This window comes from Ranitomeya imitator, chromosome 10 (genome assembly GCF_032444005.1).
Source record: "Ranitomeya imitator isolate aRanImi1 chromosome 10, aRanImi1.pri, whole genome shotgun sequence".
Classification (NCBI taxonomy): domain Eukaryota; kingdom Metazoa; phylum Chordata; class Amphibia; order Anura; family Dendrobatidae; genus Ranitomeya; species Ranitomeya imitator.
Genome location: NC_091291.1, coordinates 80,537,427 through 80,557,811, shown reverse-complemented (window position 1 = coordinate 80,557,811; position 20,385 = coordinate 80,537,427). Strand labels below are relative to the sequence as shown.

General features: G+C 42.9%; 2 protein-coding genes across 2 annotated transcripts; one reads left to right on the top strand and one right to left on the bottom strand.

The window, feature by feature from the left end:
• Positions 1-644: 644 nt before the first annotated feature.
• Positions 645-6,430, top strand: LOC138650925 (uncharacterized). The gene is made up of 2 exons (XM_069740808.1): positions 645-1,780; positions 4,974-6,430. The coding sequence occupies exons 1-2, from the start codon at positions 796-798 to the stop codon at positions 5,111-5,113; spliced, it is 1,125 nt and encodes a 374-aa protein (XP_069596909.1). The 5' UTR covers positions 645-795; the 3' UTR covers positions 5,114-6,430.
• A 1,338-nt stretch (positions 6,431-7,768) lies between these two features.
• RNF26 (ring finger protein 26) lies at positions 7,769-9,848 on the bottom strand. Its single transcript, XM_069740839.1, has one exon. The coding sequence runs from the start codon at positions 9,600-9,602 to the stop codon at positions 8,226-8,228; it is 1,377 nt and encodes a 458-aa protein (XP_069596940.1). The 5' UTR covers positions 9,603-9,848; the 3' UTR covers positions 7,769-8,225.
• Positions 9,849-20,385: the final 10,537 nt, after the last annotated feature.

Below are 20,385 nucleotides of genomic sequence, written 5' to 3'. Positions count from 1 at the left end.
TAATCACAATTTGAACTCATACAATAGTATAATAATTTAAAAAATACTCTATAAAAAGGGTGCGCTGTGCAGATTTCAGTGAATGAACCACTGATGTAAAGGGGTCAGAACACCTAACCACCACGAGATAGGAAATCACCAGGAAGTCATACAGCATATAGGATTAATAGTATGCCTTTATTTAAATGAAGTGGCAATTTATACAAATAATAAAATGGATTTTTTATTTTTTCACATATATATATTTTTTTACATTTTTATATATATATATATATATATATATATATATATATATATATATATATATATATATATATATATATATATATATATATATGACATGACACAGTGAGTAGTGGTATTATATATCCTGGAGGAGTTGTTTATATGCCCATATAAAGTGATACATATATATATATATATATTTTTGAGGTAGTCTTGGGCACCATATAGCATTGTTCCTGCGTTTTGTTTGTTTTTATCAAAAATCTTTTTATGAAAATATCCATTTTATTATTTGTATAAATTGCCACTTCATTTAAATAAAGGCATACTATTAATCCTATATGCTGTATGACTTCCTGGTGATTTCCTATCTCGTGGTGGTTAGGTGTTCTGACCCCTTTACATCAGTGGTTCATTCACTGAAATCTGCACAGCGCACCCTTTTTATAGAGTATTTTTTAAATTATTATACTATTGTATGAGTTCAAATTGTGATTATAATAGGGGCACTGTGTCTTTTAACCATATATTGCTGTGTTCTGCACAGGTCTTTTTCCTTTTCATCTGGATATGGATTTCAAAGCCAGAGAGTTGTCATGGCAGGGACAGATCAATGCCGTATTTTCAAATGGCAATACGAACATCGTGGTTACAGACGGTTTGCAATTTGATGATCTTTTTAAAAATATTAAAAATCTGACGTACAAGAGAACTAGGGCCTGGTGGAGTAAGGCTTTTCTAGAGAATTATATTCAACACCAACTCATCCCTAGGGGATTAAGGATACATGTCACGCCTGCTTTTCCTGTTACTGATGAGGGCTTTATAAAAAGCTGGGAAGGAGTGTGCAATACTGCGTCTAAGCAGTTGATGGAATTGTTGGTTCAATATAACTCCCAAAATATAAGCAATATTGATAAATTATTGGATGAAGTATATGTGAAAGCAAAGAACTGTTTATCAGCTGAACAATTATCATCTATGGATGGTTTACTTGAAAAACAGATGGACCAATGGATTAAAGATATCCAAACCACCCAGAAAAGTAAATTAATAAGGGATCAAAGAGATTTCTCTAGTGGAAAAATTTACAGGTGGCGGAAGCAGCAACAAGATGGTAATACACGCGACCGCTTTGATTCCACAACATCCAATCTTGCCCCGGTGAATGTCTCTGGTGCCTCCTCATCCGCCTCTGTCTCTACTCTGGCCTCAATGGCGTCTACACCAAAACGTAAACGTGAACCTCGATATACACCGGCTAAACGGAATTATCGACCAAATGCTGATAATAATTTAAAGGTGATTAACTTGAGTAATCATGTTTTAACTGAATCTGAAATTAATGTTCTTAAAAAAGGTCTTACGTTTTGTCCCACGGCACAGTTTGATAAGTTTATAGCTATCAAAGATCTACATTTGTTTGCCAGGAAACTAATGTTTAAAAAACACTTTCATAATGAAGAACTATTCAAATTGTTCCCCACAGAGGCGGAGCAAGAGGCACTAGAGACCCTGGAGGAATTGGCCCAAGAGCACAACGAGCCATTGGGAGGTAAGATCCCTTCATCCATTAGGCCGAGATCTCGTAGGTTCCCCCTTTGTCAGCCTGTCCCATCATTGACACCTTTGTTAAAACTGTCAGCAGAGAATTTGATAAAATTCCACGCTTTCCTTGTGCTGAAAATTTAAATAAAAAAGAGAAATTAGCTCTAAAAAATTTGGATCAATTAAATGATGTGGTAATAAAACCGGCTGACAAGGGGGGTAACATCGTGATCTGGCCTAGGCAGATGTATGAATCCGAGGTATTTCGCCAGTTGAGGGATGATATTTACTATAAAAAACTGACATTCAACCCCCTGGGGAAATTTAAAACAGAACTCTTGATGATATTAAAAGATGCCATGGAAATAGGGGTCATTTCAAAGGAGCTATATACAGCCCTTCAAGTACCTGAACCAACCGTACCGACCTTTTATTTATTACCAAAGGTCCATAAAAATCAAGAAACACCGCCTGGCAGACCCATCATATCGGGATGTGGGAATTACTTGGAGAAAATTAACAAATTCATTGACTCAAAATTACAACCCCTAGTCGAGAGCTTACCATCCTTTATAAAAGACAAATGAATTTTTGAAAAAAATTGATGGCCTGTTTATTGGAGAGGACACACTTTTAGTGTCTTGTGATGTTGAGAGTCTGTACACGAACATCCGCCACAGCGATGGGGTTCGGGCGACGGAATATTTTTTAAACTCCTCAGTTATACCCACATCCATGAGACAATTTATAGTCCAAATACTTGAATTTTCACTTTCAAAAAATTTTTTTCTTTTTAAGGGGTCCCTCTACCTACAGCTCCAGGGAACAGCAATGGGCGCATCTTTTGCGCCATCTTATGCTAATCTGTTCCTGGGGCTGTGGGAGAGGGACTTATTTCATGCCGGACTTGAGTCGTCAATGGACCGCATCCCGATATGGGTGCGGTTCATTGATGACATATTTTTTGTCTGGCAGGGTACTAAGGACTCACTACATAACTTTATGGAACATCTGAACCAGAATCAGCTAAATATCCGGTTAACATACAAATGTGACACGGATTTTATGGAATTTTTGGATGTGGGTGTATATAGGGATGAGAGTGGTTGCCTATATACCAATATCTTTCGCAAATCTACGGCGGTGAACGCACTACTACATGCTTCTTCATCGCACCCTCCAACCATGATTAACCCCTTAATGACCGCCAATACGTCTTTTAACTGACCTTAGATATAAGAGAATAGTATCCCCATACAGATGCCAATCCATCATCTGTCGGCTGTACACTATAGCTGACAACTTGCTGCACCAGCCACGATCAGTATTTGCACCTTCTAAATCTGTTTAACCCCTTAGATGCTGCTGTCAATAGTGACTACATCATTATAAATGGTTAACAGAGCGTGGGGGCTTCCTCTTTATCCCAATTGGTGCCCTCAGATCATGATTTTGCGGTCCTGATGTTTGCCATGGCAATTCATGACCATATAGCGGCCTTAGAGTCTGACGGCTGTAGTAATCTGTTTAGAAGTTAGCAATATTTAGGTGGTAAAAATACACATTTTAATTTCTGTCATACCACTTTGCATTAATTCCTGTAAAGCACCTGAAGGGTTAATAAACTACCTGACAGCAGTTTTCAATATGTTTAGGGGTGCTGTTTTTAAAATGGTATCACGTTTGGGGGTTTCCCAATATATGGGACCCCTAAAGTCACTTCAAACATGGATAAGTCCCTAAAAAAATAAATTTTGTAAATTTCTTTGAAAAAATGAAAAATTGCTGCTACGTTTTTAAACCTCCTAAAATGCTAACAAAATAAAATAACATTTTACAAATGGTCCTGATGTAAAGCAGACATGTGGGAAATGTTATTTATTAATGGTTTGCTGTTGTATGACTATATGGATTAAAGGGATAATCATTCAAATTTAGAAAATTGCTAATTTTTTAACATTTTTCTCAAATTTTTGATTTTTTTTATAAATAAACACAAAAAATGTTGAACTAAATTTACCATTATCATAAAGTAGAATGTGTCACGAAAAAACAATCTCAAAATCACTGGGATTTGTTGAAGCGTTGCAGAGTTATTACCACATAAAGTGACACTGGTCAGATTTCAAAAATTTGGCTCGGTCACTAAGGGGTTAATTCAATACCAATAGGACAATTTTTACGTCTAAGGAGAATCTGTACAAATGAAGTAGACTTTGAGAATCAGGCTATGGACCTTAAAGAAAGGTTCTTGGAAAGAGGATATAGCAAGCGGTCAGTGAAAAAGGGGTATAACCGTGCTAAACATACAACTAGACATCAAGCTTTGTACGGGACAAGACCCCAGAAAAACAACAAGGTAGTGAGATATATCACCCAATACCATGGCCAAACCGAGTTAATGAGGACATATATTAACAAATCTTGGGCCATTTTAAAAACTGACCCGATTTTTAACACAATATATCGGGGAAACATGTAATATTACATATCGCAGATCCAAAAATCTAAAGGACCAACTTGTCAGAAGTCATTATCCCTACAAATCAGAAATACAATCCTTTCTTACAAATACGAAAACCATACCGGGATGCAAGCCATGTGGACAATGTGTAGCTTGCACCAACATTAATAGAACTAGTAGTTTTTGTAATCATAATGGCACTATTTTGTATAAAATCAAACAGACCATCACCTGTACCTCAAAAGCCGTCATTTATCATGCCACGTGCCCATGCTCCCTGGTGTATATAGGGATGACAACTAGACAACTCAAAGTACGCACCAGGGAGCATGTTTTGGGAATTTTAGCTGCCAAAGAAGTGGAGGAGATTTCGTCCTTAAAAACGATTCCCAAACATTTTAAATTGCACCATGGTTGTGATGCCTCCTTGTTGAGAGTAACCGGCATAGACATGATTCAAATAAATGAGAGAGGGGGTGAAATAAGTACAGCTTTAGCCAGAAAAGAAACAAAATGGATATGGACCTTAGGGACGGTGTCACCGAAAGGATTGAACGAAAATCTCAGTTTCGCTTCTTTTTTATAACCTACCTGTAAACCTTTTTAGACTTTATTTTCTTAAGTGTTTTAATGGATACAAAAAAATTTTTTCCTCAATAAATTCTTTTAAAAAAATATATTTTTATTCTTTTAACTGTGATGTTACGATCCCTAATTTTTACGTTTATATTTGTAGCTTCTATACACTTACCACTGATGGATTGGGATTCTATGTGGAGCTTTCTTGCTTGTGTGTCGGACGATTTGACTGCAGGGCTTGATGCACTGGTGGAACCTACAATCATCTGTATGACAGTCAAAGAAGGAAGAAAATAAGAACACATAATATCTGTAGAAGGTGTATTGCTCTGGTGCACAACTGTATTCTATATTGCTATGTATATATCCGTGTTATATCACTGGGCATATGGCTATGGGTGATCTATTTATACATGATTTTAGTATAATATTGTTACCTTTATGGTTCACATAATCTTGTATAATCGCATATATGCTTGGCACAGTGTTTTTGTCATCATGTGCTTACAATTATGGCACACATGACGTTTTTATACGCTGGAACAGGTACATGCAATACACCGGATTTGATGTAGTAATGCATGGACATATGGTACAGCAGAGTAATATATTATTGCTATTATACTACACATATCCATCCAGCAAAGGCGTACATTGCACATGACATTTGTTGGGATTTATACGGTGCAGTGAATTATATATAAACTGCTGCAGCACCATATAACTATGTCCCTCTTATCCGGCATAAGGAGAAGATAGCCCCAAGTATTATGTTAGATTTATATATTTATTTCCCCAATTTTGTATTATCCTGTCTCTTACAGTCTGGGACCGCTTCTCCCACACTGCGCTCCTGGTAGTGCGCATGCCCGGCCCGTGTCGGTGAGTCCCGGCGCTCTGCATCCATGGTTGCTATGTCATGCCAGGTACTCCGCTCCTGTGCTGACAGACCATGTGATGCGGGGACCGGAAGTTGCCGACCTCCAGACTGCGCATGCGCCGCACGTACCCGGGACGCAGCGCTCGGTGAAAGTCCTATAAATACCCCTCTGGGATCTCCACTCACTACCCCCTGACGAAGGTAATATTTCCGAAACGCGCGTCGGGCGCACGCAGGTCCCGGACCCAGCCTCATCTCTCAGGTATTGCCACATGTCACTCTGCTACAATTATTTGCCCATATGGATATCTATCTATAATAACTGGCTATAGTGGGGCACTCCTTTATGCAGTAAGCAGACATTTAGTATCCTACTCTGCTGTGTGAGCACGCTATATTAGCACCTGGGCACTTTTATAAGCATGCTGCTATAATCTCTATATGTGGTACACATATCTCACAGTGAGTGGTTGCAGTAATCCTCATGTAAGGTTATATCTCGCTGTGGGCGTATTACTTTTTAATTATATGTACTGGGGCATGTTTTGATAGAGAGTACTTGTTTATGGTCATTTGTATAAGGGCACGTTCGAATATAGGGTGCTATTTCAACTCTCCCATTCTGATAATATACCTCGCTGTGTCATTGTATTTACATCACTATTGGCACCTTATTTTATTTTTTACTTTTATATAAAAGATTTCTATATGCACAATTTTTTTATTGTATCTAATCTGTCGTTTTTTCATAAATTTCAACATTTTAGAGTTTTCACACACATAACAATTCACATTTTTATAGGTCATATGTGACTTTTTAGTTTAAAAATTTTTTATTTTTTCACATATATATATTTTTTTACATTTTTATATATATATATATATATATATATATATATATATATATATATATATATATGACACAGTGAGTAGTGGTATTATATATCCTGGAGGAGTTGTTTATATGCCCATATAAAGTGATACATATATATATATATATATATATATATATATTTTTGAGGTAGTCTTGGGCACCATATAGCATTGTTCCTGCGTTTTGTTTGTTTTTATCAAAAATCTTTTTATGAAAATATCCATTTTATTATTTGTATAAATTGCCACTTCATTTAAATAAAGGCATACTATTAATCCTATATGCTGTATGACTTCCTGGTGATTTCCTATCTCGTGGTGGTTAGGTGTTCTGACCCCTTTACATCAGTGGTTCATTCACTGAAATCTGCACAGCGCACCCTTTTTACAGAGTATTTTTTAAATTATTATACTATTGTATGAGTTCAAATTGTGATTATAATAGGGGCACTGTGTCTTTTAACCATATATTGCTGTGTTCTGCACAGGTCTCTCGGGGCTTGTAGTTCTGTCGGTGCCGCCCGGATTCGATGAGTAGGCTGTGGGCGCTCTGTGTGTCTCTCTCTCTCTCTCCGTCCCCGAACAGAAAAGCTGGTGTTACACATTTCAAATCGCTACAGTGCATAAGCGACAAGATGACGATAGGCGTCCACGCCCCTAAGACCTATGTCATCACTCTGCCCACGCTCCTTCATTGGCTGAAAAAATGGCGCCAAGCACGTCATACGAAACGCGACTTTGGCGCGAAAGTCGCGTACCGCATGGCCGACCCCACACAGGGATTGGGTCCGGGTTTCATGAAACCCGACTTTGCCAAAAGTCGGGGACTTTTGAAAATGAACGATCCGTTTTGCTCAACCCTACTGATGACACTTCCCTGAGTATCCCAGCATGCACTGGTGATTCTCAAACAATATCATCACACATGAAATAGGAAGAAGAAATACACCAGCTGTTACCGTGTAGTCAGGGAGCAGTAGGGAATTTTTAAAGCAAACATATTAGAAAATAGAGTATAGCATCAAATAGATAAGCAGTTAGGAGGAAATTATATTGCCTTCCAACCACCCCTCTAAGAACGAGCAATCCAGAGTGTGTGACCACTGCTCCATTACAAGATCACACAGGAGACTTTGTTCACATGATCAGTAGAGATCCCAGCCGCTGTGACCCAGTAATGAGACAGTAAGGATCCTGCGCATGGGACAACATCTTTAAGGAATGAAATATCTGTTTCAAGGGTTAAACAAACATGGTAAGAAACTGGTCCTTAACAGCAGGTTTAATCCTAGAGAAATAATGGCACGTAATACAGCAACATTGCTGAACGTCGTACTGTGTGAAATGACCGGACAACGCACGGAAAACTACAAAACTAAACGTGAAAGTCGTCACATCCAACATTTGTTACAAAACAGGTGGAATGATCAGGTGACAACATCGCGGGTCGTCACACACCAATGTCCTTTCACAGCTTCACAGGCCCATGGACCTTCTCAATGAGTAGAAAAATATTCTCCTTGCTCTTCATATTCTTAAAAATGATGATCCAGTGTCCAACAATTAAAACAAGGCTTTAAAAAAGGAAGAAAAAAATATTGGGCGCCATTTACGGTAATTCTCCACAATCGCCATGTCCTGCAGTTACACAGGTCATCACATGTACACGGTGAGCGTCTGCAGGATCATCTTCCGGCACAGCGGACAGTTACGCTGCAGTATCGGCTGCTGCAGGAGGATCTCGGCGCACTCGGAGCACAGACACAGGTGGCGGCATGGAAGCAGGAGGATAGTCTTGTTTTCGTCCTGGCAGATCACACACTTCTTGCTCTCCTCCTGCTGCTTCAGCAGCTTCCAGGGGTCTTCTGCAGCTTTCTCCGTCCCATGAGAGGATGATGCGTGGGGTGGAGGTGCAGGTGGGGGTTGTCTCTGCGGGGCTTGGCGCCGCTCAGGTGTGGGTGGTCTCTGCGGGGCCTGGCGCCGCTCAGGTGTGGGTGGTCTCTGCGGGGCCTGGCGCCGCTCAGGTGTGGCGTTCTGGTGCACCCGTGCAGGTGGCGGATTGTGCGCCCAGGTAGGTCCAGCTGGATTCGGCACCCTCACCGGTGTGTTTTGCGCTCTAGTCCTCACCCGGTTCCGGTCTCTGTCCCACGCGGCTCTGTACATCCTGACAAGCTGCAGACACCCGGCGGCCGCCCTCCTCCAGACCTCGGCATTCAGTAAATTATGGATGATTATCTGGACAACATGGCCGAGCCGGATAAGTATTTCCTGGAATGAACGCAATGCAGGCGAGGGTCTGAGAATCAGACGGGAAGCCCAAATTAAGAAGAGCAGCAGGAGGACTTCATACAGGTGCCTGAAGAGGATGACCCCGATGCCCGCACTGCAGGACACCAGCAAATCCACCGCCAACTGAAATGGCGTCCAGAAGAGAATGACCACGGCCACGGCGGTGCTGGAGATCTGGGAGAGCAGCGCTGCGATCATGTCCTTCCCCACCAGGACGACGTTCACCACAGTGAGCCACGCGCCCAGGGCGGCCGAGAACACGTTCTGCACACCGATAAGGCACACGTTCACCATGCTGTTCGCAATGTACGCTACCAGGCTGCCGGCTATCCCCAGCGCCTCCCACACCTGGCGGTGAACGTTCTGCCCGGACAGCGCCACGTTGAGAAGGCCACGCTGCATCATCTCCTTGCTCCGCAGCAACACGTGGCACAGCAGGTTCCAGACGAGCTGTAAACTGTCCAGGCCTGACAGAAGCCCACGCAGGCCGTCCAGCACCGCGTGCACCGAGCCCAGCGCCACGCTGCCACACGCCTCACCCAGCAGGGCCGCCGACACCAGGGCATTCTCCCAGCAGCGCAGCAAGCCCAGGGCGATGGTGCCGGGCAGATTGAGGAGGAAGTGGAGGGTCCAAAACAGGAGGGACACAACCGAGGAGACGAGCCAGTAATTCAGGTCCAGCACGAAGAGCAGCAGGTCCAGGCCCCAGCCCAGGCCACTGAGCAGCAGCAGGAGGCCCTGCATGGCCGGGGAGCAGGGCCGGCATCTACCGAGGGCACACAGCGGGGGGATCGGGCTGACCTCCGGCCTCACAGTGTCACCAGCTGTCGGAGCCGCACAGGCAGCGCCTGGGGCCCATTTGCGGCTCTTCACCTCCTGGAAGGACCGGACAAGTCGCTGCTCACACGGCTCCAGCGAGTAAACACACAACTCAGGGCGCCGCCATATTGGTCCTCCAGCAGTTTGCTTCAGGAAGTACGAGTACTAGTCTCCAGGCATGAGTAAAGGAGCGCAGATCGCACCGAGTCACTCAGTGATGTGTACGCGTCGCCAGCCTCTGGAGCCGTTGTGGATAGGGTTAATGCTGGGACGCTGTTGATTGGTGGAGCCGCGGCCAATGAAGTTCTTTTGAGCGAGTTAAAGTTTGTACTGCACACTGCGAGTGTCCGGGATTTAAATAATGCGGGAGGGGGCGTGGCCACGGCGGCAGCTCAAACGGCTGCTATTTGGGGGCATGCGCAGAGCAGGCCTCACCTGAGCGAGGTCCTCACGTCACGTGGTGTGTTCTCGCCGTCTGTAGAAATGCCCTCACATTACTGTGCGGTACCGCAGGCCACTGACAGCAGTTCATTCTGGGGTGTTTGCTTTGCGTTTTCATTTTTATCTTCTAAACATCACTTATTTTTGCTTTTTTCTTTCCTCGTAGCTGCATGTGGTGTTTGAGCTGTTCAACATGGTAAAGCCCCGATAAGGCTACTTTCACACTAGGGTCGTACGACGCACGTCGCAATGCGTCGTTTTGGAGAAAAAACGCATCCTGCAAAATTGCTTGCAGGATGCGTTTTTTCTCCATAGGCGTGTATTAGCGACGCATTGCAACGCTTTGCCACACGTCGCAACCATCGTGCGACGGTTGCGTCGCGTTGTGGCGGACCGTCGGCACCAAAAAACGTTACATGTAACGTTTTTTGGTGCGTTGTGTCCGCCATTGCGCCGCCGGAACTCCGCCCCCCCCCCCTCCCGCAGCTCAGAATGGGGCAGCGGATGCGCCGGAAAACTGCATCCGCTGCCCCCGTTGTGTGGCACTTCCACAGTATGCGTCGGTACATCGGCCCGACGCACTGCGACGGGCCGAGTACGACGCTAGTGTGAAAGTAGCCTACTGGCTAATTCCCGCCCCAGCGATACCTGAGGTGAACTTTTGTCATCTGTGTCCTATAAATCAGCTGGCTCATGGTCGTTGGTTTTAGTTGTCACCATCCTCTCATATCCCCGGGTCTGGACCAGGCTGAAGTTATTATTATTTATTTATTATTAAAGTTGGTTTCTTATTCGACTATTTTTTCTTTTCTGTTTTTTATAGGTTTAACAACGAAAGATAAACATCACAATAATAACATAAAATGCAGCTACAAAAACTATAAAACTGGCACAAAAATGAGCATCAAAGTGGTCACTGAAGGGCGATAATGAAAGGGTTAAATGACTGGGCCACTGACCTCACACTAGCATGTTTTACGGACGTATGAAAGATGCAGAAAGTACGGATTGCATACGGTACAATGCTTCTCTATGCCCCAGCTCCTATCTGCCGTATTTTACTGATCCGTATTATACAGCCGTAGAAAATCGCAGCATGCTGCGTTCGTCACCGTATTGCGCAAAAAATACGCCAATGAAAGTCTATGGGGCGAGAAAAATACGGATTACACACGGACCAGCAGTGTGACTTGCGAGAAATACGCAGCGGTGTTTTATAGAAAAGCCGGCAATTCAGCGCAGTGTACAGTAAAATCACACTGACAGAATAGAATAGATAGAATAAATGTCTACACATAGTATAGGCATGTATATATATATATGTCACCGAGACACACATATATATATATTAATATTTCATACAGCGCTAGATAGCAGAAAAGCCGGTAATTCAATTGCCGGCTTTTCCTATCTCCTTCTCAAACCCGACATGATATGAGACATGGTTTACATACAGTAAACCATGTCATATCACCCTTTTTTTGCATATTCCACACTACTAATGTTAGTAGTGTGTATGCGCAAAATTTGGGCGCTCTAGCTATTAAAGGGTTAAACCGCGGAAAAAATTGGCGTGGGCTCCCGTGCAATTTTCTCCGCCAGAGTGGTAAAGCCAGTGACTGAAGGCAGATATTAATAGCCTGGAGAAGGTCCATGGTTATTGGCCCCCCCTGGCTAAAAACACCTGCCCCCAGCCACCCCAGAAAAGGCACATCTGGAAGATGCACCTATTCTGGCACTTGGCCACTCTCTTTCCATTCCCGTGTAGCGGTGGGATATGGGGTAATGAAGGGTTAATGTCACCTTGCTATTGTAAGCTGACATTAAGCCAGATTAATAATGGAGAGGCATCAATTATGACACCTATCCATTATTAATCCAATTGTATGAAATGGTTAAAAAACACACACACACACACACACACACACACATTATTACAAAGTATTTTAATGAAATAAATACACAGGTTGTTGTAATATTTTATTAGACTGGTAATCCACCTGAAGACCCTCACTCTGTAAAAAAGGTAAAATAAAAAAACAACAATATCCCATACCTTCCGATGATCTGTAACGTCCCACGCTGTAAATCCATCTGAAGGGGTTAACTAATTTTACAAGCAGAAGCTCTGCTAATGCAGCTGTACTCCTGTCTGTAAAACCCCGGGGAATGAATGGAATGTAGGTCAATGACCTGTAGTTACCTCGAGTCGCGGTGATGCGCCCTCTGCTGGATGTCCTCTGTACTTGGGCTAGACCGGACTGACAGGTATATATTGCTTATTCGTATATCTCCCATATCCCTTAAATAGTGGTATGCAAATGCGATTTTGCACTACATGTGAGGACACATTTGTGCATGGAGTAGCTCCTCCTTCCTTTCTCTTGTTTATTTTTACACATATTGCTTGGCACTTTTTGTACTGCATATGATTATATTGCAACTAGCACATGCACCTTAGTTTCAATTTGTTACAGCACCTTTTCAATTTTTTACAACTTTTATACCACATTTTTATGCACACAAGTATTCATAAAATGCATACCACTATATAGATTTTGGGACTGACTGTTTATTATATTCTGTCTATATTGAATTTTATCCTGTCTATCCGCCATATATTTTAACCCCTTTCTGACATCAGACATACTATCCTGTCGAGGTGGAGTGGGTCCCTATGACCACCAACGGGATAGTACGTCATACGCGATCGGCCGCGCTCACGGGGGGAGCCTATCACAGCTGACATCCGGCACTATGTGCCAGGAGCGGTCACGGACCGCTCCCGGCACATTAACCCCCGGCACACCGCGATCATGTTTGAGGTGCCGGCGGTACAGGGAATCGTCGCGCAGGGAGGGGGCTCCCTGCGGGCTTCCCTGAGACCCCCGCAGCAACGCGATGTGATCGCGTTGCTGCGATAGTCTCCGTACCTCCCTCCCTGCTCCAGGCCCGGATCCAAGATGGCCGCGGCATCCAGGTCCTGCAGGGAGGGAGGTGGCTTCACAGAGCCTGCTCAGAGCAGGCACTGTGAAGCCTGCAGTGCTGAATGTCAGATCGGTGATCTGACAGAGTGCTGTGCAAACTGTCAGATCACCGATCTGTGATGTTCCCACCTGGGACAAAGTAAAAAAGTTTTTTAAAAAATTTCCAAATGTGTAAAAAAAAATTAAAAAAAATATTCCTTAATAATGAAAAAAAAAAAATATTCCCATAAATACATTTCTTTATCTAAATAAAAAAAAACAAAACAATAAAAGTACACATATTTAGTATCGCCGCCTCCGTAACGGCCCGACCTATAAAACTGGCCCACTAGTTAACCCCTTCAGTAAACACTGTAAGAAAAGAAAAAAAAAACGAGGCAAAAAACAACGCTTTATTATCATACTGCCAAACAAAAAGTGGAATAACACGCGATCAAAAAGACAGATATAAATAACCATGGTACCGCTGAAAACGACATCTTGTCCCGCAAAAAACGAGTCGCCATACAGCAACATCAGCAAAAAAATAAAAAAGTTATAGTCCTCAGAATCAAGCGATGCAAAAATAATTATTTTTTCTATAAAATAGTTTTTATCGTATAAAAGCGCCAAAACATAAAAAAAATGATATAAATGAAGTATCACTGTAATCGTACTGACCCGAAGAATAAAACTGCTTTATCAATTTTACCAAATGCGGAACGGTATAAACGCCTCCCCCAAAAGAAATTCATGAATAGCTGGTTTTTGGTCATTCTGCCTCACAAAAATCGGAATAAAAAGCGATCAAAAAATGTCACGTGCCAAAAATATTACCAATAAAAACGTCAACTCGTCCCGCAAAAAACAAGACCTCACATGACTCTGTGGACCAAAATTTGGAAAAATTATAGCTCTCAAAATGTGGTAACACAAAAAATATTTTTTGCAATAAAAAGCGTCTTTCAGTGTGTGACGGCTGCCAATCATAAAAATCCACTAAAAAACCTGCTATAAAAGTAAATCAAACCCCCCTTCATCACCCCCTTAGGTAGGGAAAAATTAAAAAATGTATTTATTTCCATTCTTCCATTAGGGCTAGGGTTCGGGCTAGGGTTAGGGCTAGGGTTAGGGCTAGGGTTAGGGCTAGGGTTAGGGTTAGGGTTGGGGCTAAAGTTAGGGTTAGGGTTGGGGCTAAAGTTAGGGTTAGGGTTTAGATTACATTTACAGTTGGGAATAGGGTTGGGATTAGGGTTAGGTGTGTGGTTAGGGTTACTGTTGGGATTAGGGTTAGGGGTGTGTTTGGATTAGGGTTTCAGTTATAATTTGGGGGGGTTTCCACTGTTTAGACACATCAGGGGCTCTCCAAACGCGATATGGCGTCCGATCTCAATTCCAGCCAATTCTGCGTTGAAAAAGTAAAACAGTGCTCCTTCCCTTCCGAGCTCTCCCGTGCGCCCAAGCAGGGGTTTACCCTAACATATGCAGTATCAGCGTACTCAGGACAAATAGGACAACAACTTTTGGGGTCGAATTTCTCCTCTTACCCCCGGGAAAATACAAAACTGGGGGCTAAAAAATAATTTTTGGGGGAAAGTTTTTTTTTTTATTTTCACGGCTCTGCGTTACAAACTGTAGTGAAACACTTGAGGGTTCAAAGCTCTCACAACACATCTAGATAAGTTCCTTAGGGGGTCTAGTTTCCAAAATGGTGTCACTTGTGGGGGTTTCTACTATTTAGGTACATTAGTGTTGTGAATTCTGTTTTCGAATGGTACTTCGGCGAGTTCTGTCCATGGACTCCCTCTGGTGGCTGTGAGTGGAGCTGCTGCTTCTGAGGTTCCTTCCACAGGTGACGTAGTTTATTCGTTGGCTGGCTGTTCTATTTAACTCCACTCAGATCGTTACTCCATGCCAGCTGTCAATGTTCTTGTACTGGTTCAGTTTGCTCCTGGATCTTTCTGGTGACCTGTCTACTCCAGCAGAAGCTAAGTCCCTGCTAGTTATTTATTTGTTCATTGTTTCCTTGTCCAGTTGGCTATCATGATGAGTCGGTGCGGAGGTCTTTTTGCACACTCTGCATGGTCTTTTGTAGTTTTTTGTGCTGACCGCAAAGATACCTTTCCTATCCTCAGTCTGTTTAGTAAGTCTGGCCTCCCTTTGCTGAAACCTGTTTCATTTCTGTGTTTGTGACTTCATCTTAAAGGGAACCTGTCACCCCGTTTTTTCAGATTGAGATATAAATACTGTTAAATAGGGCAAACGCAATGTGACACCTGCAGACCATTCCATCTAAGTCTGCATTCCAAATTGAGCTCCTTCCCTTCCGAGCCCTCCCATGCGCCCAAACGGTGGTTCCCCCCCACATATGGGGTATCAGCGCACTCAGGACAAATTGGACAACAAATTTTGGGGTCCAATTTCTCCTGTTACCCTCGGGAAAATGCAAAACTGGGGGCTAAATAAATATTTTTTGTGGGAAAAAATTTTTGTTTTATTTTTACGTCTCTGCATTATAAACTTCTGTGAAGCCCTTGGTGGGTCAAAGCGCTCACCACACATCTAGATAAGTTCCTTAGGGGGTCTACTTTCCAAAATGGTGTCACTTGGGGGTTTCTACTGTTTAGGTACATTAGGGGCTCTGCAAACGCAATGTGACACCTGCAGACCATTCCATCTAAGTCTGCATTCCAAATGGCGCTCCTTCCCTTCCGAGCCCCCCCATGCGCCCAAACAGTGGTTCCCTCCACATATGGTGTATCATCGCACTCAGGACAAATTGGGCAACAAATTTTGGGGTCCAATTTCTCCTGTTACCCTCGGGAAAATGCAAAACTGGGGGCTAAAAAATAATTTTTGTGGGAAAAAATTTTTGTTTTATTTTTATGGCTCTGCATTATAAACTTCTGTGAAGCCCTTGGTGGGTCAAAGCACTCAAAACACATCTAGATAAGTTCCTTAGGGGGTCTACTTTCCAAAATGGTGTCAATTGTGGGGGGTTTGAATGTTTAGGCACATCAGTGGCTCTCCAAACGCAACATGGCGTCTCATCTCAATTCCTGTCAATTTTCATTGAAAAGTCAAACGGCGCTCCTTCCCTTCCGAGCTCTCCCATGCGCCCAAACAGTGGTTTACCCCCAAATTTGGGGTAACAGCGTACTCAGGACAAATTGTACAACAACTGTTGGGGTCCAATTTCTTCTCTTACCCTTGGGAAAATAAAAAATTGGGGGCAAAAATATAATTTTTGTGAAAAAATATGATTTTTTATTTTTACGGTTCTGCATTATAAACTTCTGTGAAGCACTTGGTGGGTCAAAGTGCTCACCACACCTCTAGATAAGTTCCTTAGGGGGTCTACTTTCCAAAATGGTGTCACTTGTGGGGGGTTTCAATGTTTAGGCACATCAGTGGCTCTCCAAACGCAACATGGCGTCCCATCTCAATTCCAGTCAATTTTGCATTGAAAAGTCAAACGGCGCTCCTTCCCTTCCGAGCTCTCCCACGCGCCAAAACAGTGGTTTACCCTCACATATGGGGTATCAGCGTGCTCAGGACAAATTGTACAACAACTTTTGGGGTCCAATTTCTACTCTTACCCTTGGGAAAATAAAAAATTGGGGGCGAAAAGATAATTTTTGTGAAAAAATATGATTTTTTATTTTTACGGTTCTACATTATAAACTTCTGTGAAGCACTTGGTTGGTCAAACTGCTCACCACACCTCTAGATAAGTTCCTTAGGGGGTTTACTTTCCAAAATGGTGTCACTTGTGGGGGGTTTCAATGTTTAGGCACATCAGGGGCTCTCCAAACGCAACATGGTGTCCCATCTCGACTCCAGTCAATTTTGCATTGAAAAGTCAAATGGCGCTCCTTCGCTTCCGAGCTCTGTCATGTGTCCAAACAGTGGTTTACCCCCACATATGGGTTATCAGCGTACTCAGGACAAATTGTACAATAACTTTTCGTGTCCATTTTCTCCTGTTACCCTTGGTAAAATAAAACAAATTGGAGCTGAAGTAAATTTTTTGTGAAAAAAAGTTAAATGTTCATTTTTATTTAAACATTCCAAAAATTCCTGTGAAGCACCAGAAGGGTTAATAAACTTCTTGAATATGGTTTTGAGCACCTTGAGGGGTGCAGTTTTTAGAATGGTGTCACACTTGGGTATTTTCTATCATATAGACCCCTCAAAATGACTTCAAATGAGATGTGGTCCCTAAAAAAAAAATGGTGTTGTAAAAACGAGAAATTGCTGGTCAAATTTTAACCCTTATAACTCCCTAACAAAAAAAAATTTGGGTTCCAAAATTGTGCTGATGTAAAGTAGACATGTGGGAAATGTTACTTATTAAGTATTTTGTGTGACATATCTCTGTGATTTAATTGCATAAAAATTCAAAGTTGGAAAATTGCGAAATTTTCATAATTTTCGCCAAATTTCCGTTTTTTTCACAAATAAACACAGGTACTTTCAAAGAATTTTTACCACTGTCGTGAAGTACCATATGTCTTGAGAAAACAGTGTCAGAATCACTGGGATCCGTTGAAACGTTCCAGAGTTATAACCTCATAAAGGGACAGTGGTCAGAATTGTAAAAATTGGCCCGGTCATTAACGTGCAAACCACCCTTGGGGGTAAAGGGGTTAAATTCTGTTTGATGTATCCCAGGTACGCGCACTGCTGTACCGCTGCTGCCATACTTATATAATAAAGGCTTATTTTATACTAGATTGTGGCCCGATTCTAACGCATCGGGTATTCTAGAATATGCATGTCCCCGTAGTATATGGACAATGATGATTCCAGAATTCGCGGCAGACTGTGCCCGTCGCTGATTGGTTGAGGCAACCTTTATGACATCATCGTCGCCATGGCAACCATTATGACATCTACGTCGATACTGTGCCCGTCGCTGATTGGTCGAGGCGAATTCGCGGCAGACTGTGCCCGTCGCTGATTGGTCGAGGCAACTTTATGACATCATCGTCGCCATGCTGTGCCCGTCGCTGATTGGTCGAGGCCTGGCGGCCTCGACCAATCAGAGACGCGGGATTTACAGGACAGACAGACAGACAGACGGAAAAACCCTTAGACAATTATATATATAGATCAGCATTATCTTTTTGTTTTTTGTGGCTTTTATATAGTATACTAGATTGTGGCCCGATTCTAACGCATTGGGTATTCTAGGATATGCATGTCCCAGTAGTATATGGACAATGATGATTCAAGAATTCACGGCAGACTGTGCCCGTCGCTGATTGGTCGAGGCAACCTTTATGACATCGTCGCCATGGCAACCATTATGACATCTACGTCGATACTGTGCCCGTCGCTGATTGGTTGAGGCCTGGCTGCCTCGACCAATCAGAGACACGGGATTTCCAGGACAGACAGACAGACAGACAGAAAAACCCTTAGACAATTATATATATAGATATATATATATAGATATATATATTTATACTAGATTGTGGCCCGATTCTAACGCATCAGGTATTCTAGAATATGCATGTCCCCGTAGTATATGGACAATGCTGATTCCAGAATTCGCGGCAGACTGTGTCCGTCGCTGATTGATCGAGGCAACCTTTATGACATCATCGTCGCCATGGCAACCATTATGACATCATCGTCGCTGTGCCCGTTGCTGATTGGTCGAGGCCTGGCGGCATCGACCAATCAGAGACGCGGGATGTCTACATCCTTTATGACATCATCGTCGCTGTGCCCGTCGCTGATTGGTCGAGGCCTGGCGGCATCGACCAATCAGGGACGTGGGATTTCCAGGACAGACAGACAGAAAGACAGACAGACAGACAGAAAAACCCTTAGGCAATTATATATATAGATTCTGTATTGTATGTACTTTCTAGACTTGTAGGTCCAAGTGACGGTCTTTTTGAGTTCTACTATAGCTTAACATAATCCTTCCTGATGACAGGTTCTCTTTAAGATGCTGTGTGTTTTTTATGCATTTTTTATTTTTTCTATATAGGTTTTTAGTGGAAGACTGGAAAAGTAAAAAATTAAACAGTTATGGTTTAAGTGCAGAATCACTAAAATAACCCCACTGCTTCACACCTGTACAGAAAAAGCATCAAATAAAGACAAAAACTCAATAATCAGAGAAGGTCATGTTCGGTTTTTTTGCGCAGACACCTGCAGGACATGTGAATAAATATCTGCAGACAATAAAGCAGGACAAGCCTTACATGTGACATGGCCTTAAAGCTTTTTTTAGTGCAGAAATGCTGTAAATACACACAACTGTGTATTTAATATGCTTTTTTTAAGGTTCCACCTAGAGATGTACAAAAAAACAATTACCAAAAAGTGCACAGTTCTACAGTTTCTTTAAACGCAGAGTGGGCAGAAATTTTCATTAAATCAGCGTAGCATTTATGCTACATGAAAGCCTGGCCTCAAACTGCTCACCCACAAGAGCCATAATCCATGGAAGGCCACGTTCACACAGATAGTATTTTACCTCATTATTGTAAGCCAAAATCAGGAGATCAACATCAGAAGAATAGAAACACGTCACCACTAGGGTTGAGCGACCTTGACTTTTTTAGAGTCGAGTCGGGTTTCGCGAAAACCCGACTATCTCAAAAGTCGAGTCGAGTGGAATCGGCCGATTATCGCGAAAAGTTGGGGATCGACCGAAACACGAAACCCAATGCAAGTCAATGGGGGAGCATAGTCGGCAGTGAGTGGAGGCCAGGAAAACATGTACAGAGCCCATTTTAATGGCAAAAACATCCATTCTTGTTACTGAAGCTTGTCAATCTTAATTTACCTTATAATAATAGTAAGGCATTGGAAATTGGGGGTCATTTGGCTAAAGTTGTGGTAGGGCTGGTTCAAGTATTTAGTGGGCCTAGGAAATCTGGACCACGTCACGGCAGTGGAGCAGGGAGAGGTAAGTATTTCAACTTTGCAAGTGCCGTGATCCTGAGCAAGCAGGGGGGGCCCACTCGTTGGCATTGGCACTGGCACAGGGCCCCTCAAAGTACAGCGGTGTGTTTGCACGGCGGGGGCGCCTCCCACCGGCAGCAACACTTTTGCGTACTATGAGGGGCCCTGTGCCAGTGACGTCGCCAACGAGTATTCCTCCCCCCACCTGATGAAGGAACCTGCACCTTCATCTGCACCTTCCTCTTTGTCCCCGTGTAAGGTGGTATGGTATGCGGGAAGGGGAACCTGACTTTCAGCAGGGTCACAATCTTGCAGTGTAGCGTGCACGGGGAATGTTGCGTTATGGGTCAATGTACCAGCAGACTCATCTATCA

Bases quoted from the DNA above. Each gene is read 5' to 3' on its own strand.
- RNF26 (XM_069740839.1), bottom strand. From the start codon at position 9,602: ATGCAGGGCCTCCTGCTGCTGCTCAGTGGCCTGGGCTGGGGCCTGGAC.
- LOC138650925 (XM_069740808.1), top strand. From the start codon at position 796: ATGGATTTCAAAGCCAGAGAGTTGTCATGGCAGGGACAGATCAATGCC. The intron at 1,781-4,973 runs GTAAGATCCCTT...TTATATTTGTAG, and splicing joins GCACAACGAGCCATTGGGAG to CTTCTATACACTTACCACTG.